Raw genomic sequence first — 23,950 nt, forward strand, 5'->3', positions numbered from 1 at the left:
GACTATGGCATCTGATTTGTATACCTATCACATGTGTTACCTAAAACTTCCATATAAAATATCTATTTTAAGGCATGCAAATTTAATATATTATGAAAGTCAGTATGCAAAGCATCTTAAAGTGCTCTCTTTACTAATGCATGTAACAAAATATACTGATTATGCAAACACATTTAATTGGATATAATTAAAATAATGAGATTTCAATACTGATGATTTTAAAGAGAAAAAAACAGAAGTTGGAATTAGCCAGGCGATGCACTCAAAATGTTAATAAAACTTACAATGTCATTACCACTTTAGTATATAACATCACTAGTTTAAAAAAGAGTAACCACTGGCCATTTTCACCTAGTTCTAAAAAAGACACAATTTAGAGATGTATTCACTCAGTGACATAAAAGATTTCATTGGATAATATAAGACTTTGAGCTAGGGTAACATCTTTTTTCCAAATAACTTAAGAGCTACAGCAACCACTATTTTCTTCAAAGGAAGGCATCAAAATGACCAAAAAGATAAGAAAGTAAATTTTCCACAGGAAGAGTTGTGCTTGGTAAATGGACATAATCTAAAAAGCTCTCACCAATGTCATTCTGACCTAAAGATATCAAATTTAGGTATTCTCTCAACTCTGGTGGCTTTAAAGCGGCTGAAGACCAATGACATGTGAAAAGAACAGGTCTGCAGCTGTGAGGCCATATTCACTTTCCTTGGTTTAAAGTTTCAAAAGGGTCTACTGTCTCCAATGTCACTGAAGAAGGGACAGTAGGAGCAAAATTCAATAGGGAAGAAGGACTTGAAACTTCTATTAAATTTCTCTTCTGAACTCTTTGTCTAGCTTGTTAGTAACAATACAGAAAAGTGATATCAGAGTAATTTTCAGTAAATTATCCTGAGACTAAAGTTTTGTTTTGTAGGATGGGTATGTTTCAATTTTCCATCTTACAGAAATGGAAAAGGAAGCTTTACGATCCATATGAACCTAAATATCCTAAAATTTCTTAGAAAAAAAAAAAAAGCCAATATCACCGATTAGCTCTGCCAATTAAATGAAAAAAGTTAACATTATGGTTCACAGATGAGGAAACTGAGACAGAATTCAAGTGTCTACCCCAGAGGCATCAAACTAAGGGGTAGAGCCAAAGGACAAGACAAAAACTCTGGAATGAGCATCTTAAATCCTAGGCTGGATCCTAAGTTAAAATCATTAAATTCTATTCAGATATAATTTCAAATTCAGAGTACTGCAGTGAAGAGTGCAAAGGATCAGTTAAAATTTCTAAGGACTAGGGGCCCTTTGTGAATTTGTTTGTTTTTTTTCTTTTTAAGCATTTATTAGATTCCAAATAAAAGTAGTACTCCAAATAGCTAAGGGTTCAACTTGTGAAACCTCCTGACAATAATATTCCCTAGGATCTGTGGGCTGAGTCCCAACCTCTCCAAAATAGCACATGAAGCCCACAACTGGCTTCTGTAGTGTTTTCACCCCAAATATTAAGCATTGGTTGAGCTGAGTAAAAATGATAAAAATGTCAATTCCCTAGAGGTATTAACAGTACAAAATATCTCTTATAATTCATCACGATAATGACAAAATCAAGAGAAAGGAATTAATGCAGCTCAACAACATTCAGTAAAATATTCCTGTTAAAAATGTAATATTCCAAATTATCTAGTGTTATGGGCAGTATCAAAGACAGTGAAATGGATTTCTATTTCAAGATGCACTTGGTTCTTTTCCAAGAGCTCAGGTTCTTGGTGCTCCTCCTGTGCAGCACATGTCTGCCGCCAGGCTCTGAAACACCTAACTACGCACCCAGGGGAGCACTGGCTTCCTATAGTCATGATGAAGGAGTTTGGAAGATACCAGAAAATGAAAGAATTCTTAAAAACCTGTTCTTTATTAAATCTTTTAACTTCAGATCAAACAGTGAGACATAGGTACATTAAAATACTTAGAAAGTAGAAACTGCAACTAATACAAAGAAATAAACATGTCAAAATGAGGGGTTTATTTACAAAAAGCAAAAAAAAAAGGCTATTTCCTTTTGTGGGTTGACAGTGAAAGGGAGAAGTATGAGAGGATTCTGTGACTTTAATGTTATATATATTGCATTAGCACAGTAAACACTCTCTTTGCTCTACCTTGCAAAATGCAAAGTGTTTGGATAATTTCTGGTCAGGTTACGAAGCTCTGAAGCTGCTTTATCCATAGGTGCAGGATTTTGAATAATACAATCTGTATATGTTAAAGAGAAAGAAGGCCTAGGCATGGACCAAAGTAAAGAAGCAATGAAGAAGGAATCAAGTTGTTTCTTAGCTCTCATTTTTCAAAAAAAGAAAAAAAGTGTAATGTGAGTATTGTCAAAAACATTTAGGTAAAATTCTTCCTCTAATTCTCAAGCATTTACCTCTTAAAAGGCTAATACAGAAATAGGAACATCTCAGAATGAAAGAACTTTCCTTCCTGGAACTCTGATATGTTATGGGAAGCCCCTAAAGAAGATTTAGAAGGCTGACCACTTTGAATCTTGTTCTAAGATTCGAAATTAACTATCTCTACTACAAATGTATGTATGTATAGTTAGGAAGAAAATGTACAAGTATGGCAGTAGGCATGGTGGTAGAGTTAGAATACAAGTTTGATTCCTGGCTCTAAGATTGTTAATAAGTCTACAACCTCTAGCAAATTCCTTAACTTCTCTAGATTTCGGTTTCCTAAATGGTAATAGAGGCAATATTTATGACTAACATACAGGCTTGTTTGGGGGATATAGTAAGTATATAGTAAGTATTTAATAAATGTGAGCCACTATTACTTTGTTAATTTTCTCATTTAATTCTTATGTCACACCTGTGAGGTGGGTATTACTGTTTTCCCATAGGTGAGGAAAGCTAAAAAACGTGCCCAAAGTCCCACAGAGGTAAACAGGATTTGATTCCAGATCTGTCCATTTCTAAGCCTATGCTTTTACTTATACCTAATATGTCATGTGTTCCCTATGTCTTGCTCTTATGTCATCATAACATTTATCAAGATGTATTTAAACTGCCGTTTAACTGATCTTCCACCCTCAAAGCAACTATATGAGGACAGAGATTGGGTCCTGTTTACTCATTCTACTCCTGCCCATTCATACATATTTCAGAGCTTTTGTTCCAGGCATTCTGTTAGGTGCTGGAATATCATGGAACTCAAAAGCCCACGAAAATGACCAATAAATATACAACTATAAATTGGTATAGCTGTAATGAAGGAAAACAACAGAGTGTTAGACAAGAGCATAAGGTTACTTCTCATTTATTTGGGGAAAATAAAAGAAGAGTCCTTTGAAAAAGACAAGCAGAGGTGAGAAGACTGAGTAAGAGAAAGCAAAGCAAATAAATGGAGATATAAACCACTTGTGCGCAGGACCCTAAGAAGAGACCACTTGATATGTGAGGAAGGGAAAGGAGCCAGCATGGCTAACAGATGGTGAGCTTGGGGCAGAGCGGTATGAGATGAATAGGGAGAGTAAGAGATCAGAGAACATGGGAATCTGTCCTTGGTACAAGGTAAATTCCAGTTGGTTTTTAGAGTGACCACTGTAGCTGCAGTGGACAGACTAGACTGGAAAAGGGAAAGAGAAAAATCTGGGAAATCCAATGGGAAGCTCTAACAGTAGGTCAGGGGAAATGTGATGGTAGTTTGGGACTAGTAGGGTAGTGAGGGTAGGGAGGTGAATACAGATTCAAAGATTGACTCCCTCCATACCTAACACATTGTATGACAATAATAGGAATTCAATAATTTGCTGACTGACTAAATGAGTGATTCCCCATGCAGACCTATTGTTGGTTCCAAGGAATCTACTAACCCACAGATGTATGACCTTCCTCTGGGCAGTAAAATCTTCTGTGAATAAGAGAGACACAAGAAGATGTTGAAGAAATGATTATTAAATCCATAAACCAGCTGGCAAGATTCCGTTAATGAAAAATTCTCGATGTGTAAGTGCATCTTTGTGAAACAAAAAGCCTTTCTCATTCTGACAATGAAATATTTTAGAAGCCAGATATCTTTCTGCTATGTGACTTTCCAAGCTTGTTAGAGAAATATTTTGTTTAAAATAGCCCGCAGCTATACTGCTAGAAACACAGTAAAACACCAAGGGTGCTGAAAGAAAGCCCTTTAATTTGAAGAAAAGAAAAAGCTGTAGTTAGAAAGACAATCAATACTCATCACTCTACTATCTTTCTTGTAAAACATGGTCTCTGTCATTACTTCCCAAAAGAGCAAAATATTTTGATTACCTATTAGCAATAAATCCAAATTCAAAGTTGATACATTTTCTTATAATCTGATAATTTCACAAGATCAGGACAGAATGTTTTCTACACTTTTTTAATAATGTTGGCCTTTTGTCCACAAGACATTTTGATGAAACTATAAAACTAAAACCATCTGGAAAATCCAAATGTTTCTGTCCATGTAGCTATGAGAATAAGATAATCTATGATTATAGTCAACTGAACTGAAAATCTAACCATTAGTCCCATCAGCTCAGAAAATGTCTTTCTATCCTTCAAGAGCATTAATCACAGAGTAACAAAGAGGTATGCAGGCTTACTTAGAAAAACTGCTCCTCTGCTAGAACTAAGTTAAACCTAAGACACCTGTTGATTTTGTAATAATAAAGCTTTACTTATTATTAACTTAGTTAAAATAGTATATTGCCTAGGCCAGGGTAACAAGCTCAAGTATTTGGGAGCACAATTAAAGCTTAATTTTGCACAGGAAGAGTGCCCATCAGTAAAGGATTCTGTCTCAAGATTCCGACAAGTGATCAAAAGGCCAGCTACCAGGATCCCCATGGCCACTTCCGTAGAATCTCGAGGTATAGGTGGTAGAGATCAGGAGAATAAGAGGGTTGGATTAGATTTCTTTGTAAGGAACTTAACAAACTTAAAAATAAAATACAATGTGCCTTCTTCCATTCGATAGGAAACCACTTTTCCCTACACTGAAATAAAGCTTTATATGGCACTCTGTACTTTTAGAATGTGTTTAGAGCCTTAAAATTGCTTTTTCTGCAGAACTAGAAGATGATACATGAAAGTATCAAATGTTACTTTGGTCTTGTTACTATAAGAACTATTTTAAAGAATCTTGATTAACATGGCAGATGATAATAGAAAAGCTTAGTTTACTGAGATTTAAAGTTGAATAAAACAAAAATATAAGCTGTTTATATTTTTATCCTTCATCATTTGAGAAAACAAGATTATTAGCTAATATTAATATTTTACCAACATATGCACAAATTATTAATATTTTAATCCACATAAATTAAGAGAATTTTTTTTTTTTTGCCATTTCTTGGGCCGCTCCTGCAGCATACGGAGGTTCCCAGACTAGGGGTCTAATCAGAGCTGTACCCGCCAGCCTACACCACAGCCACAGCCACGCCAGATCCTTAACCCACTGAGCAAGGCCAGGGACCAAACCCGCAACCTCATGGTTCCTAGTTGGATTCGTTAACCACTGAGCCACGATGGGAACTCTGAATTAAGAGAAATTTATAACCCCAAATTTATTTTATTCCCATTTTTTAAGAAAGCTCTTCCTTCCTCTTAGTTTGCACCAGTGTAACTTGTACAAAATTAATGTGATTAATAGGAAAGGTCACTTACTCCCACAGGGAAAATAAAAGGCTGAGCTTTGACTTTGGATAGCTATTAATTACAAAGAAATATTAGAAAACAGCATACTCTAAATATAATGTTTACTAAAAGTATACAAATTCATTACTGAAATTGTAAACAATATTCCATTCTATATGCATATACAAACCGAATGTTATTTTCATTCTCAGAATCATCTCAGACAACAGATAGCTCAAATGAGTAAAATCTGTATATTCTCATTTCTTGCTAAACAATCTGTTCACTGCAAGGCCATTTAAAATAAATATATTCCAAGCCATTTATCTGTCAACAGAAAGGACCACTATTTCTCAACTAAAGTAAATAACACTAAAATGAGGTATTTCAATTAATTTTAAACCAAATACAGTTTCCAGTAGAAGACAGTATAAAACATAACATCACCCATTATTTAAACTAAAATCTCAAACTTTTGGATTACTTACTTCTTCAAGTTATAGGCTCTTTATTGTCAAACTTAGAATCCTTTGATATTTTCTTAAACAGATGAAATCTGCTTTCCTCCCTTAGGGAAATGCCAGACTACAGCATAGTTGAGAAATACTATTAAATTAGTTTAATTACTTCATGTCGACTTGATAAGTCACTGCTCTTTAATGCAAAAACTGCCACTTATAATTAATGACTGTTCATACTGCTTCAATTGATCAAATGCCTAAAACACATAAAACATTGAAAGAAGTTCTGTTTATCTTACAGCAATTCGGTGGAGAAGTCTTGTCCCAGGGGTATGTAAATCTGAAGTACAAGAAACCTCTGGATCAGTCCAACTAAAATGAGAGGAGGAAAATATACATTCATATGTCCAAAGCATTTATATATGCATATAAACAAACACAATCACAGGCCATCAACAAGCTGAAACTTTTAGTATTTTAGTAACATATAGAACTGTAACCGTACTACCCGAGTTTCGACCTCACTGTAAAAGCAAAAAAAATTGAGAAAAATCAAAACAAACTCTTAACAACAAATGTTGTCTTCTATTTTTATTTTTCCTTTTTCAGCCACACCCACGACATAGAGAAGTTCCCTGGCTAGGGATCAAATTTGAGCCACAACTGAGAACTAAGCCGCAGCTGCACAAGGTGGATCTTTAACCCACTGTGCCCAGCTGAGGACTGAACCGGTTCTTCCACAGAGATAAGCCAGGTCACTAACCTGCTGCACAACAGCAGGAACTCCCAAACGTTGCCTTTTAAAATCCCATCTGTAGGCCTGGTGAAATTTTTATGAAAAGTTAAAAAATAGTATTTTATTTACTATTTTAATTAGATTGTAAGAGAGTGTACACATTCAATAAACACATATAAAATATATGAACTATAGATTCTCACAAAGGCAGTTATAAAAGCATGTAGCAATTATTTTTATTCACTGACAATTTTAACTGTACTTAATGACTGAGCAAAAAAAATAGATCAAAAAAAGTTCTAATTATGACTACTACAACTGAAACTTTGATGAGCCATATCTAGTTCATATGGTTTTAAATGTGTCTATAATAAGATGGGTGGAAGAACACTATTTTCATTCACAATACCTTTTGTTAATTTAACATATTCTTAATTGATTTTAGTGGTCACAAATTAAGAACTGACAGCTTTTATTCTCCATCACCAGCTTCAACAGAATTAAAAATATTTGGAGAAAGACCCACGAAACTTTAGAAAAATTAAGTCTACAACTCTTTCATAAATAACTGATTTTATATTATCTCTTCAGACACATTCATTTAACTCCTATCCTCTGTGCTTTTGAACGTTTGCTTGATCTCTTAATTATGATGCTCTTAATGGATGCTTTAGTAACACTTTCTCCTAAAATATGCCCTTTAGGAACTTTTTTCCTGATGTGGGATATTTGGGTAGGAAAGGGAGATGTCTTGACATATCTGTGAACCTCTATTACAAATCTGATAGTACAGCCCAAAATGTGAAGGCAACTGGTCTGCACATTATTTTCTCTTCATTCCAACTTAGTAGGCGTAACAAATCTGTTATTTTGAAGTAACAATACATATTTTGGATAGTCTATATATAAAGATCTTCCAGTTTAGAATTTTTTTACAAAATTCCTGAACAACTTAAATAGTTCCTATATTTACTTGAAATCTAGTTTCTAAACAATAATAAACAATAGAGATATTTGATCAAATATGCTTAACATGTTACAAATCAAACATACGAGAATAACTTTTACTTAAAATATTAAGTAAATAATGGCTCCAAAGAGCCATCAGCAGAGCAAGCAATAGGGGTAACAGTCTCTGACCTTAGAAAATTCTCTAGGAATCAAATTCTTGAGAAATATTTTTGGGAAATGCCAACAAGGCAACCAGAGTTCTGGACTACAAAACTAAAATGAGATATCAAAATGAGGCCAACTTAAATAAACCACCATTAATCAGTCTCTCTTTCCCATCTTCCATTGATTGGCCCTAGAGTATTTTTCCATCGCACAAAGGCCTCCATAAATAGAGCTGAGAGAGCATCAGGATAAATGAAATAGTCTTTACAAAAGGTCCCTAATTTATATCACAAATCTCACTGAATCAGCACTCTTCTCCTCAAACACAAAGAGCCACACATATAAGGCATTTTCGTATGAACATTTTTAGTTATGAAAGATGCCTGGCCTCAAAAAAAAAAGAATGCTTTGTAATTCAACTTTCTCATATATAGGAGCCCTAGTTTCCAAAAGGCTAAACCTTCTAAGATTAAAAGAAATATGATAATACCATATGGTGATGATCTGACAAAAAAAAAAAAAGTACTTTAATAAGGTTTGACATATACTAATCCTGCGTGTCAGAAGTACTAAATAAACTATATAGTAACATTTCCCCCTGCCAGTGTCCTAGACTTTTCATGTCTAAAGTATATTTTAAATCACTCTAAGTAATGCTGAATGTGTCGCTACTATTAAAAAAAAAAATCCATCGAATACATAAAATTCATAAAAATTTAGTCTTTTTACTGAAATATGCAGGTTTTTGCAGTTTTATACATCTGTTCTCTGCCTGAGATAAAAACTTACTCTATTTTTTAAGGGGTCAGATCCTTTTTCTTCTGAATATTTTAAGACACATTTATCTGGTAAAACATCAGATTAGATTTTTAAACAGTGGTTTTACAGTTGTTTCATCAGAGCAAAAGACAGCTGTACACCTTAATATATATTTTGCAGGTGTTACACTGCCCAAAGAGGTGGGACTAGACAATCTGATAAGTCTGACTGAGTATATTTCCTGGCTTTTAGCCTGGTCCTGGCACAAACAGTACATTAAGGCACACCTTTCCCATTGCAACACAGAAAACAGGAAAGAGTTATGCCTTTCTTTTGGGTTATTCCATATCCCTTGTACAAATCAGACAACCTGCTTGGGTCCTTTTACTTTTCATGTGTAAAACTGGGTTGATAACTTAGGTTTACCCCTCATAGGATCATTTGTATAGATTAAATTAGATGTATCACTCAATTAAGATTTACTGAGTATCTACCATGTACAAGATTTAATGGTGAAGAGAGGGAATATTCCATTATGTGAAGGAAGAGGCTATAGTATACTGGATGGCCTAAAGGGAGAGACAGGAGAGGAGAAGCTGCAGGAGCTAAGTCTGGCAGATAGCCAGGAACTCCATCCAACATGCAGGGCCTTGAAAGCGATATGAAGGATAGAGGTCACTTTGCAATCAATGGAAAGTCACTCATCCACTCATTCATTTATTGAACAAAGATTTACTGAATGTCTACTATGTGTCAGGCACTGTTCTAAGTGAACAAAATAGACTAAATTTCTATCCTGGTAGGCCTCGGTTTTTGGTGATTGTGAGAAAAACAATAAAAGAACATAACAAATGACATTTTAAATAGTGATAATTACTACAGGAAAAGGTAAAGAGGGTAAAAGGATCAAGGGTGGAGAAAGTGGAGTTCCCATTGGGCTCAGCAATTAACAAGCCTGACTAGTATCCATGAGGATATGGGCTCAATCCCTGCCCTCACTCACTGGGTTAAGGATACAGTGCTGCCATGAGCTGTGGTGTAGGTGCACATGAGCTTGAATTTGGTGTTGCTGTGGTAGTGGCATAGGCTGGCAGCTGTAGCTCCGATTTGACCCCTAGCCTGGGAACATTCACATGCCTTGGGTGTGGCCCTAAAAAAAAAAAAAATGGAGAAGGGACATAAACACAGGTTATAATTTAAGTACAGGTCAGGATGGGTCCTCACTTTTTTTTTAATGATCACACCAGCAGCATATGGAAGTTCCCAGAGGGTGGACTGAATCCAAGCCACTGCTGTAACACCAGATCCTTTGACTGGGCAGGGTCAGGGATTCAACCCATACCTCCGCAGCAACCCAAGCCACTACAGTCAATTCTTAACCCACTGCACCACAGTGGGAACTCCGAGAAGGTGACATTTTATTAGGTAAAGGCCTGAAAAAGGGGAGAGAGTGAGCCATGTAGCTATTTAGGAAAAGAAAGCCCTATATAGAGGGTAAAGGCTGTGAAAAAATGCTAAGGTGCTAAGGTACCAAGCTATGGTTGAAACAGAAGGGAAATCTGTATGGTGGAAGCAAAGTGAGCAAGGAGACAGTAATAGGAGATAAGGTCAGAGAGCTAAGAGGGCAGCAGGTATTACAAGGTCCTTTAGGTCTATGGGTTTTACTCTGAGAGAGATCGGGCATTTCAAGCAGAAGAGTGCCTTATTTAAAAACGTCACTCTGGCTGCTAAGTTGACAACAGACTGTAGGGAAACAAGTCAGAAACAGGAAGACTAATTAGAAGACTATTGCAATAATCGAAGTATAAGATAAGGGTGGCTTGGACCACGATGGTTCCGTGGTTGCAGAGAGGTGGCAAGAGGCAGACTCCAAATCCAATTTAAAGACAGAGCCAACAGGATTTTCTTAATGGTTAAATGAGAAGAAGGAAAAATCAAGCTGATTTAAGAGAGTTTGGTGTAAGCAGCTGAAAGACAAATTGCTAACAACTAAGTTGCGGCAGTCTTCAGGAAAAGGAGGAAAATTTTCTAGAGTAAAACTGTCCATGTAGAAATGTCAGGTAAGCAAGTGAAAATGCAAGTCTGGATTTTGGGGCACAACTCAGATATGTAAATGCAGAGGAGTCAAAGCTGGATAGAAATGGAAGCAGCTCAGGGATGGGATTAAGGTGGTGGAATAGAAGGACCAGAGCTCAACTTCTCTCCTAAAAACAACAAAATTCACAACTAAAGGCTGAGAAATCTCCACCCAAATGGACCAGAAACCTTCAAAAAGATATCCTACTCCAGAAGAAAAAGAGGAGGCCACATCAAGAGGTAGGAGGGGTGATTTCATGATATAAACAACCCCATACCTCCCGGGTGGGAAGCCCCAGACTGGAAACTAACTGGTTCACAGAGACTCACCTACAGGAGTGAGAGTTCTGAGCCCCAAATCAAACTCTCATGTGTAGGGATCTGGCACTGGGAGAAAGAGCCCCTGGAGCATCTGGCATTGAAGGTCAGTGGGACTCGTGCACAGGAGCTCCACATAACTGGGGGAAATGGAGACCCCATTCTTAAAAGGCGCACAAGGAGTTCACGTGTACTGGGTCCCAGGGCAGAGGGAGGTCTCCATAGGAATCTGGGTTAAACATAACTACAGTTCTTGGAGGACACCCTGGGAAAACAGGGGTGAATGCAGCTTGTTGTGAGGGAAGGACACTGAAAGCAAAGCTCTTGGGAATATTCATCAGTGTGCCCTTCTCTGGAGGTGGCCATCTTGGGAAAATCTGGCCCAACCTGTCAGTCAGCCCTGAGAAGCCCCAGGGCAAACAACAATCCAGGTGGGATCACAGCCCCTCCCCTCAGTAAACAGGCTGCCTAAAGATGCCTCAGGAACACAGTGACCTCTAATCTCCCCAGAGACTAAGCCCCACCCACCAGAGGGATGAGAATCAGTTCCACCTACCAGTGGGTAGGCATCAGCCCTCCCATCAGGAAGCCTACAGTAAGCCCCCATACTGACTTCAGCCACAAGGGGGGCAGACACCAGAAGGAAGAGAGGCTACAGCTCTATTACCTGTAAAAAGGTCACCACACCAAATACCTATCAAAATGAAAAGATAGAGAACTATAACTCAGATGAGGGAGAAAGGAAAAACCCCAGAAAATCAGCTAAGCGAGGAGGAGATTCTCAGCCTCCAGGAAATAGACTTTAGACTGTTGATGCTGAAGATGATGCAAGACATTGGAAATAAACTGGAGGCAAAGATGGATAACTTACAGGAAACACCAAGCAAAGAGATACAAGATATAAAACTTAAACAAGAAGAGATGCAAAATACAATAACTGAAATAAAAAATTCACTAGAAGCAGACAACAGCAGAATACAGGAGGCAGAAAAACAAATAAGCGAGGTGGAGGACAGAAATTACAGATGTGGAACAGAAAAGAGAAAAAAGATTGAAAACAAATGAAGAGAGTCTCAGAGAACTCTGGGACGACGTTAAACACACCAACATCCGTATTATAGGGGTGCCAGAAGGAGAAGAGAGAGAACGGGACAGAAAAAATATTTGAAGAGATAATAGCCAAAAACTTCCCTAACATGGGAAAGGAACCACTCACTCAAATCCAGGAAGCACAACAAGTACCATATAAAATAAACCCAAGGAGGAACACCCCAAGACACATATTAAGCAAACTGACCAAAATTAAAGACAAAGGGAAAATCTCAAAAGCAGCTAGGGAAAAGAAACAAACAACATACAAAGGAACCCCGATAAGGTTGTTGGCAGATTTTTCAGCAGAAACTCTGCAGGCCAGAAGGGAGTGGCATGATATACTTAACGTGATGAAGGGAAAAAAACCTCCAACCAAGATTACTCTACCCAGCAAGGCTCTCATTCAGATTTGAAGGAGAAATCAAAAGCTTCACAGATAAGCAAAAGTTGAGAGAATTCAGCAACACTAAACCAGCTTTACAACAAATACTAAAGGAACTTCTCTAGGCAGAAAAGTCTGCAACCAGAAACAATAATACCAATGACAAGGCTCACCAGTAAAGGTATATATACAGTAAAGACATGAAATCATCCATACACAATTATACCACCAAAATCAGAAATCATGAGAAGAGGAGGGTACAAATGCAGGACACCAGAGACGAACTTGCAATTAAGAGAACAACCACTTAAAACAATCTCATATACATATAGACTCTTATATGAAAACTTCAGAATAACTGCAAACCAAAAATCTACAACTGATACACAAAGAAAAATCAACTCAAATACAACGGTAAATTTAGTCATCAAACCAGAAGAGGAGAGAACAAGAGAAGGAGGAAAGAAAAAAGAGCAACAAAACCAAATCCAAAGCAATTAATAAAATGGCAATAAGAACATACATAGCAATAATTACCTCAAATGTTAATGGACTAAACGCCCCAACCAAAAGACATAGACTGGCTGAATGGATACAAAAACAAGACCCATATATATGCTGTCTTCAAGAGACCCACTTCACTTCTAAGGACGCATACAGATTGAAAGTGAGAGGATGGAAGAAAATATTTCATGCAAACGGGGATCAAAAGAAAGCTGCAGTAGCAATACTCATATCAGACAAAATGGACTTTAAAATGAAGAATATTTTAAGGGAAATGTAAGCTGGTATAAAAGAGAGACCACCTTTAAAGCAAATAAAACTAGAGCCCCAAACCAAGGGAGTGAATGTAGTTCAAGATCAAGAAGGTCAAGGACTGAGTCCAGAGTCACCGTAGCATTAAGGTGGGTTGGAGGGAAGAGGAAGAACCATGAAAGGAAACTAAGCAGAAAGACCACTGAAGTAGGAAAAAAACTAGGAGTATGCACATCCTGGAAGATGAGTGAAGAAAGTACTATACCAAGGAGAAGCGTGTTAGCTTTGTCAAATGCTGCTGGTATGTTAAGCAAAATGAGGGCTGTGAAGTGGCCACTGGATTCAGCAAAACAGAGAGCATCAGTGATCTTGACAAGAGCACTATCAGTACAGTGGGAAAATCAAAGCCATTGAAAGGTTTTAGAAAGAGGGAGTCATAGTTTATTTTTTAAAAAATACCAATTTGGGCAGGGGGAGGCTGAGGGGAACCTTATAAAGATGACCTCATTCACCAGAGCGGCTGAAACTAAGATCAGCACAAGATTCCAGGGATGCTGATCCATTAGATTCAGATGCCACAGGCAGAGAATACAATGGTTTCAAGCATAGCCTCAAACAGGCAGATCATCCAAATGACAGATGTTTATGTGTAACAGGTGCTTCTCACATGGGCAACTCTAAATAACAAATTACAGGGTTAAGAGTAGCATGGATTTATTTATTTAATTGTCTAATGATTTACAAGTCTCATTATCAAGGCCAACTGGTTACAATTAGAAATTATAGAGAAATGCAAATCAAAACTACCATGAGATATCACCTCACACCAGTCAGAATGGCCATCATTAATAAGGCCACAAATAACAAGTGCTAGAGGGGGTGTGGAGAAAAGGGAACTCTCCTGCACTGTTGGTGGGAATGTAAACTGGTACAGCCACTATGGAAAACAGTTTGGACATACCTTAGAAATCTATCCATAGAACTTCCATATGACCCTGCAATCCCACTCTTGGGCATCTATCCGGACAAAACTCTACTTAAAAGAGACACGTGCACCCGCATGTTCATTGCAGCACTATTCACAATAGCCAGGACATGGAAACAACCCAAATGTCCATCGACAGAGGATTGGACTTGGAAGAGGTGGTATATATACACAATGGAATACTACTCAGCCATAAAAAAGAATGACATCATGCCATTTGCAGCAACATGGATGGAGCTAGAGAATCTCATACTGAGTGAAATGAGCCAGAAAGACAAAGACAAATACCATATGATATCACTTATAACTGGAATCTAATATCCAGCACAAATGAACATCTCCTCAGAAAAGAAAATCATGGACTTGGAGAAGAGACTTGTGGCTGCCTGATGGGAGAGGGAAGGAGTGGGAGGGATTGGGAGCTTGGGCTTATCAGACACAACTTAGAATAGATTTACAAAGAGATCCTGCTGAATAGCATTGAGAACTTTGTCTAGATACTCATGGTGCAACAGAAGAAAGGGTGGGGGAAAAAATGTAATTGTAATGTATACATGTAAGGATAACCTGACCCCCTTGCTGTACAGTGGGAAAATAAAAAAAATAAAAAAAAAGAAAAAGAAATTATAACCTGTGGGAGTTCCCACTGTGGTTCATCAGGTTAGAAACCCAACTAGTAGCCATGAGGATATGGGGTGGATACCTGGCCTTGCTCAGTGGGTCAAGGATCCAGTGTTGCCAGGAGCTGTGGTGTAGGTCACAGATGCAGCTCGGATCCTGAGTTGCTGTGTCTGTGGCTGTGGTGTAGGCTGGCAGCTTCAGCTCCTATTCACCCCTAGCCTGGGAACTTCCATATGCCCCACATGCGGCCCTAAAAAGTAAATATATATATATATATATATATAATCTAAATGGTTACAGTTTCTTAGTATGGTTAAGTTTAACAAAATTACTAAACACCAACTACATATGATACACCAAATTAGGGGTACAAAGTAGATGATTTATGAGTCCTGCCCCAGAGAAGTATACAATCCAATAATCAATATCACACCTTTATTTAATAAGATGCTGAGTTTAAAAAACAAAACAAAAAAAAACTTTGACATATTTAGAGATGCTCAAATATAATTCAGAAATACTACTATTTAAAATAAAAAGTTAAAAATGTTGGATTTCATTATTAAACTTTTTACATAGGTACTTAATATAGCAGGCGATACATATGAGGTATTTAATGTCAAGCTGGCATAAATAAAGTGGATGTTTACTCTTAAAATAGGAATACATAATGATAACTGAACCTAATTTAGAAATGTTAACTAAAAGCCAATTCTCTATTCAAGGCATGCCATTAAATTTAAATTTAACCATAACAACTTCACATGGAAGGTCATTTTATACAAGTGAAATAAGTGTAAATTTCTATTATCAAAAAATCCAAATAATTAATCTTATAGGCATTAATGCGAGGCAGACTATATAAACTGTTTCATTTGTTACAGTGCTGCACATACCACAGAAAAGCTAGATTAAATTTTTAATTACAGGGCATTGTATAAGAAATACATTAAAAGATTCTCCTGTTTCTTCCAATTAGAAGTTTCCTGTTTATTCCAATTAAAGCTATTATCTTTCCATTTCAAAAAAGCAACTATAACACACTAAATCTGTTTTATTTCTAAAAAAAAAAATCAGATAAAAGTAAGAACGGGGAGCTTGTTAATCACCGAGCCTTTGGTAGAGGAGAAATTTTTCTCAGAGCCAAATGAGAAAGATTACTAGAAGTGATTTGATTTTGTCAATAACATCATCACATGCATAGATGCTAAAGGCATTGCATGGAAGGAGAGGACAACAATAAGAAAAAAAAAAAAAAAGAACACTGGTTTAGAGCAAAGTCATGTTCCAGCAAATCAAAAGTGTCTATTTCACAAAGTCAATATTCTTAAAAACAATGGACTATGTTTCTGTTAAAGAATACTCTATAGTTTCAGACATATTTCCATGGCTCATCTTAGCTTACCTCACTTATCAGTATAAATTTATGCAGAAATGAAAAAAACCCTCAGCTATTAAAAACAGAGGAACTATGAAACAAATTGTGATTTTTAAAATGATAGTAAATTAATAAAAATTATTTTAACAATGAGAATACCTTCTCTTTGAGGATCTGTTTCACACCTTATTTAGAAAGATACTATTTTAAATAAATCATTTTCCATCTATAATTTCAATAGCCTGGTTTACATTTTAGAAATCTAAAACATGCACATAATACACTGAAATGGTAGATAAAACACAGGGCCTATAAAATCTTAGAAAATTGAAATAAAATGAGAAAAATCAGATACCAAGAAGGGGTCTTTTAATAGTACTTGGTACAAAATAGGTTTTCAATAAATGCTCTTAATAAATGAAAGAAGTAAATAAAAATATTAAAAATAACTGGTTACTTACAATTGCTAAATCACCTGAAATTTATAGTTAAATATTGGACAAAGAAGATGAAAATCTTAATAATGACTTTGATAAATTATATTTCTTAAATCACATCAGTGTATGCAAAGTCTAAATTGGTGGCAGAACTCTGAATTTTAACCCCAGTTGGCTAATAACTGTGCTTCTGACTGTAAATTTATGGGATCTCTCAGCGACCCTTCTGATTTAAATTTCTGATCCTAATTTCCAAAATAGATGAGAATTAAAATCTATTCTTTGGGTTTTTGTTAAATCACATTTTATATCTTTACTTATTAGATATTAATATCTCTAAAGATTTGTTAAAGGTTTGTGATGGTTAAAAAAAAATAAAGATTTCTAAGTGGATATATTACTAAATAAATGCCTTATGTAGTATTTTACATAAATTTTTTTTCTCACAAATTAATTTACTATCATTTAGTAACTCATGAGTTTATTTCAAAGCTTAGCCTTAACTATCTTAAATCTTTATGAGGAACCAACCTTGGTGTGTTTATTCATAAAAGAGCTATGGTAAAGATTAAAAAGAATTAAAACATATAAAATGCTTAGAAAGTCATTGGCACACAGTAAGTGCTTAATAAATGCCACTACTATTCTAAATTAATGGCTATCAAATAATCCTCTAAATCTTTAAAACACAATTAGATTTCTAATGAACAATGAAGCAGAATCTATTTTCAAAAGCCTGGCATAAAGTTACTTCCTAAATTTAAAAAAAATTTCATTACTTTACATCAACGGATGTCAGTAAAAATCAAACTAATATGCCTATTTATGATTCTTAAAAGTGTAACTTCAAGCATCAAATGTTAAGCTTCAACATTAAAAATCTCACTTACGGATTTGCTTATTCTCTTTCGGTAACTGAATTTTATTTGTTTGGCTGCTGCCTTCCAGAACAAACACGAAACTTTTAACTTCTTTATCATATTCCTACAGAAAAATAAAAACAGCCGTATTTGCATATTTTATTTGACTTTTATTATAAAATCAGAGGATCAAGCCCACAAAAAAAAAGCCCCACATTCAAATGACTTAAAATATGCTCAGATCTTGATCATACTACTACACTAAGACTTGCTGGGGATTGGAATATAAAAACCACACTTAGCCACTTAGCAAATCCTCTATTATATCAAGACACTCTTCATCCAAACGATAAGAAGCTCTCCAACTTCAAGGATTCCCAAGTCACTGTTCTATGTATTTCTGTCTAATAGTAGAGGCTGAATATCACTTCCTCTTAACAGTACAATAAACCATCTACAGTCTGGAAGTTCCTCAGTTTCGGGCTGCGTCTCACATAGAATTAATCATTGCCTTATTTTGCTAGTGCTCTAACTTGAAGTTCTATACATCATTTACTTAAAATCAGTACAAATTAAAATGTTATAATTAAGATCATCTAAAAAACTAGCATAAACAAAACAAACCTGGAAATGAAAAACTTCTATATGAGAGTCCAATGGAAACATCATTAAGAAATGGTTACTTTTATTAATCTTAGAGCAATTTCCAATCTTTAAGTATAAAGACCCTGTTTTCACAATAAAATATTTCATAGATCCTCCCATTCTTCCTTTTTGTATATGTTAAGAAATGCATTATAACTGATGGATGCTAAGAATTAAGTAAGATTTAAATAAATTTGTATTATATCCATCACAATAGCATCTCTTATGTATTTAAAATGAGCATAAGGGAGTTCCTGTCATGGCTCAGAGGAAACGAATCTGACTAACATCCATGAGGATGCAGGTTCGATCCCTGGCCTCACTCAGTGGGTTAAGGATCCAGCATTGCCATGAGCTGTGGTGTAGGTCGCAGATGTGGTTCAGATCTGGCATTGCTGTGGCTGTGGTATAGGCCAGCAGCTACAGCTCCGATTCGACCCCTAGCCTGGAAATCTCCATATGCCATGGTGCAGCCCTAAGAAGACAATCAATCAACCAATAAATTAAAAACAAAATAAAATGAACATACATTCATCAAGTGTATTATTTATTTCATTTATACACAAGTTCAGCATATACTATAACCTTTCAACAGCTTACCAAAATCTTGATCATGGCCATACACCCTTATGTAGTCTAGCCCCTGCCCAGTTTTTCAGACTGCATCTCCTGATTCACACTCTCCCTCACTCTGCATCCTAGTCTCTATAACCTTCTAGCAGTTTCTTAAAGACCCTAAGCTCTCTCCAAAGCAAGGACTTTGTAACTGCTTTTCTCATTGCCTGAAATGCTCTTCTCTCTACCACCTCCATGTGGTACCTAATTAGCTCTTAGAGATCAAGTATCATTTCCTTAGGGAAGCCTTTCCTAATCTCCCTGCTCTATACCCTCACAGCACCATTTAACTTTCACTTATTGTAAGAGCTAGGTAATTCTCAAGAAGTCTCTTAATCCTACGGTGCCTCAGTTTTATTATCCATAAGAAGGGATAAGGGTACCTTGTGAGATACAGGCTATTATATAGATTATACAACATGCCATGTGCTCAATCCTATGGCTGGCAAACACTAAGTACTCAATCAGCAGCAGCTTTTAAAAGTTATCCATAGAAAAACTACCCATAGGTCCTTAGAAAGGTATTTTTCTCACAATTGTACAGGAAGAAAGAGAAATGGAGAAAGAATCATTTTAGAGACTATGAGAACATGAGAACTTCCTGGGCCATTCACATTTAATTTATAGTATTATTGATTGGAGAGACTGTAGATATTTTCTCCAAAAATACTGAGAAACCCAGATTCAGCCACAAAAAAGAGTGATAACTGGAGATTCAGAAATAGCTGGCGTTAGCTAGGCAGGCATGATGAAAGGACAAGGAGTAGGGGTATCCAAGGTCTTCACTAGAAAGTGACTGAAATTATGGACCATGGACTCTGGGCTGGAGAGAAAAGAAAGTGAATACAGAAAAAATAAATACCCAAATAAGCAAACAAACAAATAAATAAATCTAAACACAGTGGAAAAGTAAAATGGTCAGTGGCCTGATGGTCTCTATTAGGTTGAAGAACAAATATAGTGAAAGGAACCAGGCAAGCCAGCATTAAGAATCAGAGAATGTAGTTCCCGTCGTGGCTCAGTAGTTATGGAATCTGATTAGGAACCATGAGGTTTTGGGTTCGATCCCTGGCCTCGCTTAGTGGGTTGAGGTCTAGCATTGCCATGAGTTGTGGTATAGGTCACAAAGCTCAGATCCCACGTTTCTGTGGCTGTGGCAGTGGCACAGGCCAGCGGATATAGCTCAGATTAGACTCCTAGCCTGGGAACCTCCATATGCCAAGGGTGCGGCCCTAGAAAAGACCAAAAAAAAAAAAAAAATCAGAGAATGGAGTTCCCTTCATGGCTCAGTGGTTAATGAACCTGACTAGGATCCACGAGGATGCAGGTTTGATCGCTGGCCCTGCTCAGTGGGTTAAGGATCCAGCATTGCTGTGAGCAGTGGTGTAGGTTGCAGATGAGGCTTGGATTCCATGTTGTTGTAGCTATGGCAGAGGCCAGTGGCTACAGCTCCGATTTGACCCCTAGCCTGAGAACCTCCATATGCCAAAGGTACGGCCCTAAAAAGCAGAATAAATAAATAAATAATCAGAGAACGGGCTCAGAGGCATGTCTCAAGGTCTCAGTAATTCCACAGGTTCTGAAATTTCTGGTGAAAAAGTACAAAGTATGAGGGTAGGAAAGGGTCGTGATATGGAGTGAAAGAGGTAATTAGAGATGAAGAAATCAAGAAACTGAGAAGCCTAGGGTTTGGAGATTTTCCTCGTAGATATTTGAGTCACCTAAAAAATACGAACAGCAGGAGTTGGAATACAGAGAAGGGCTGAGCTGTGCCGCAAAGTCTTCAACGACTGAGGAAAGATATCTGAGGAGGCTGCAGCCAATAATGTCATGAAAGCGTTTTGAAGTGAATGAACAGAAAAACTGCTTCTGAAATCTTACCAAGCCTTTTTTGTTATAACCTTCACTCATTTCTTTTCAGGATTTAAGTGGCTCTAATTTCTAACACTTACTTTCCAAATCACAGATGGACTGCCAACAATCTTCCATTTTGCTCCAGGATTTTTTCCCTGAGCACTAAAGATTTCAACAAATGCACCTCCCTAGAAAACAAAAAAGAAACATTTAAAGTGAAAGACCATGCTGAGAAGTAAATAGTATCTACCATACAGTCTACAACCACTGTTCTAGCCATCTGTCTGAGAGGAAACATTATCAGATCTGTCTGTGTGCTGCTTGTAATTCAAACATGTCTCAGATCTGTCTGTGCGCAGATCTACCCTAAGTAGATCTGAGAGGAAACATTATCCCTGTCATTACTCCTACTTTATACCTAGATTGTATCTAAGCCACAACCATTCTGATTTAGGTCACCATGGATTAATGGTTTAAGAAAAAAATTTTAAAGCGTGATAAACATTAAATAAATCCCATGTCAAACAATCTTGTAGAGTAAGGGCTCATTTATGCCACATGTATAGATCATACTTACAAAATATTCTATTCAACACAATCTAAAGGGTTTAAACTCAACTCTCAAGCCAGGCTAATAAATTCTGATAACTATTCCTGGCTACAAACTTTAAGTCACACTAACCTCAGTTCCAATACCAGCTTTGCCCATTGATTTAACTATCTGACCTCGGACTGACTGACTTCTTGATTTTCTATCTATAAAATGGGTTGTTAGATTACATAAGGTACAAAACATAAACTCTCAAGCACATGGTAAGGGCTCATTAGTGCCATAACGATTATTCAAAAAAGGGTAAACTGAATAGTTTAGTAGTGGGTCAATAAAAAATGCTTTGGCTGGATTTGGAGAGGAAGTGATTTCTACTTTGATTCCAATAAGATCTTTTTATAAAGTTAGTATGAATTAATTTGGAGATCGGTAAAATCTGTATAAGAAAAACAGAGACTAGTTTCTATAGATATGCTACATGTTCCCTATTGTAAATCTGAGAACATGGAAGGAAATGCTCATGTAAAAACTCAATACATTACTGAAGGTCCATAAGGAATTAAAGTTGATTGTCTCTGAGAAGGGTTAATTGCAAGAAATGGAGAATCTGAAATATGATTAAACATAGGGTTTTTTGTGGCCTGTTTGAATTACAAGCAGCACACAAGCAAATCTGATTTTTCTCAATAATAAAAAGCTGAGTTTTAACACATAATCACTTAAAAGTTAGACATTTAATTTCTTTTTCCTTAGGCAGTATTATGTGTAAACTGTGGAACAGAATTACTATTGCTTCTGGGATCAGGTAATATCTCACAATGATTTTAGGTCTGAGTCTGAGGAAGCTTTCTTTTTTATTTATTTAAGACAAAAATCCTTACATCTGCTCGGATAGAAAACTACTCTCCCCTTTCTGCCATCTCCTGGCTATCAAGTTTCCCACAGCGGACATATGTTCTTTTATAACTATACTTTACTGGCATTAAATGAAAGACAGTCTCTAAAATTATTCTAACACATTTAATGACATCAAATGGATGAGAAGAAAGAAACTGCAGAATATTCTAAGGACAGTCACAAGAAGGCAGGCAGTATTTGTTGCAAAGGTAGAAGCTACGAGGAATGACTAGAGAAGGACTATTCTGGCACAGGGACAAAATTGTTCATCTTAACAAGAGAACTAAGATGGCAAACATTAGGAAGCGTGTAACCTCAGACAGAGGGTAGGAAAGGAAGGCAGGAGATTAGGACTGAGGGGGATGCCCAGTGAGATGAGGAAAGCAGCAGACCCTCCAGGATACTCAAGGTGACTGAGGGAAGACCCAGAGCAGTTTCCTTCAGTGCGAGCTTGACCCTCAGAACGAAGTGCAGTAAGTTGCTATGAAGGTAAACAAACTAGCTCCATCTACAGAGATTCTGATTTATGCAATCTGGCGATAGGGTCAGGAAATTTGCAGTTTTAAAAGCACTCCCAGTGGTCCTAATGTAACTCAGTATTTGAGAATAACTGATCCCCAGTTTTTGGGAAAGTGACAATAGTCCATGGCCAAAGCGCTTATTTTCTTTCTTGGCTTCATCATTCATTCCTTCACTGATTCGCTCTCTTCTAAATAGCTTTGGAATTACCAATGTGCCTCAATAGTGTTAAAACTCAAGGTTTATGGGTCCTGCCCTCAAGTTGCCGATTCAGGAGGTCTGGCTGGAGTTTAAGATTGCATTTTGGTCAAAATCACTGGCAATCCCTACACTTTAAGAAGTAATGTGCTGAAGACTGAACAAAAGTTAAAAATCACATACCCACATGTCGGTTGCTTTCTTTTTTCTGAGTCAACACTATTTATCTATTAAGTCCTTCTAAACCCCAGAAAGACTGCATTATGGGGGGGGGGGCGTCTTTGGCTACACCCTGAAAATGAGCTACCTCACCCAAGAGGAGAAAGTTATAGACAGGGAGAGACGTTTGGGGTTACCTGGTACTCATTTTTGAACATTCCCGCAGGGAGCCCGGGGCTTGGGGGGCACGGAGTTCAGGGCTTCCAGCGAGTAGCGCGACTCTGAATGATGGAAATTAGCGGGCTGGAACCGGGGGGCCCCACCGGCGGGGAAGAGTTCAGTACTCGGCCCCGACGGGGCCAGGCTTTTCACAGCCCCCGGTCAGCTCCACCTAGGGCCCTCGACCCGAACCAACGCAGTGCCCGCCTCCGTGGTGCCCGAGTCGGGGCAGGCACACTGGGCGAGCTCCGAATGGTCCCGAGGAGTGACTGCGCGCGTAGCCTACGTTACCGTGCGCCCAGACGCGGAGAATCAGACAACCGCCCTCCCGCTCTACCGGGAAAAGCAGCGCGTTCCCCCCGCCGCCGCCCCTCCCCCCCGAACTCGATCTGAAAAGGGAGGAGCCGAAAGGGACCTGATGTTCCGACCTCTCCCATTGGCTCTCACGAGGCGCCTGCGCATTGCGCTATTTGAGGCTCACGCCAAAGGACACGTGAGGCCACGCAGTGACGTAGGCGTTGCCCAGGCAACCAAGGGGCTCTCCTGGAAAGCTTGAGTGGCAAAATCTGCAACCAGAACTTGTTTTAGTTTGGAGCTGTGCTTGCCGAAAGGACTAAATTTAACCTGGTTTAAGAGCTACTGCAGGTACTGGATTCTACTAGGAAACCTGT

The 23,950-nt window shown here is 37.5% G+C and overlaps 1 protein-coding gene across 10 annotated transcripts in view; it reads right to left on the reverse strand.

The window, feature by feature from the left end:
• CFAP20DC (CFAP20 domain containing) overlaps window positions 1–23,642 on the reverse strand; it is a 269,749-nt gene extending 246,107 nt beyond the window's left edge. For 8 of the 10 annotated variants that reach the window (XR_007134556.1, XM_047778319.1, XM_047778358.1 and 5 more), the window contains exons 1-4: window positions 23,258–23,642; window positions 20,836–20,925; window positions 17,654–17,747; window positions 6,407–6,479 (exon numbers count right to left, since the gene is read on the reverse strand). Coding sequence is in view for 8 of the 10 variants with exons in the window: in XM_047778319.1 (XP_047634275.1) it covers window positions 6,407–6,479; window positions 17,654–17,747; window positions 20,836–20,925; window positions 23,258–23,278 (278 nt within the window). In the remaining 2 variants the exon portion in view is untranslated. Of the gene's footprint in view, window positions 1–6,406; window positions 6,480–17,653; window positions 17,748–20,835; window positions 20,926–23,257 lie in introns of those variants that run through there. The other 2 variants (XM_047778337.1, XM_047778379.1) reach the window with 2 other exon arrangements.
• Window positions 23,643–23,950: the final 308 nt, after the last annotated feature.

The sequence above is a fragment of the Phacochoerus africanus genome, chromosome 1 (assembly GCF_016906955.1).
Source record: "Phacochoerus africanus isolate WHEZ1 chromosome 1, ROS_Pafr_v1, whole genome shotgun sequence".
NCBI lineage: Eukaryota > Metazoa > Chordata > Mammalia > Artiodactyla > Suidae > Phacochoerus > Phacochoerus africanus.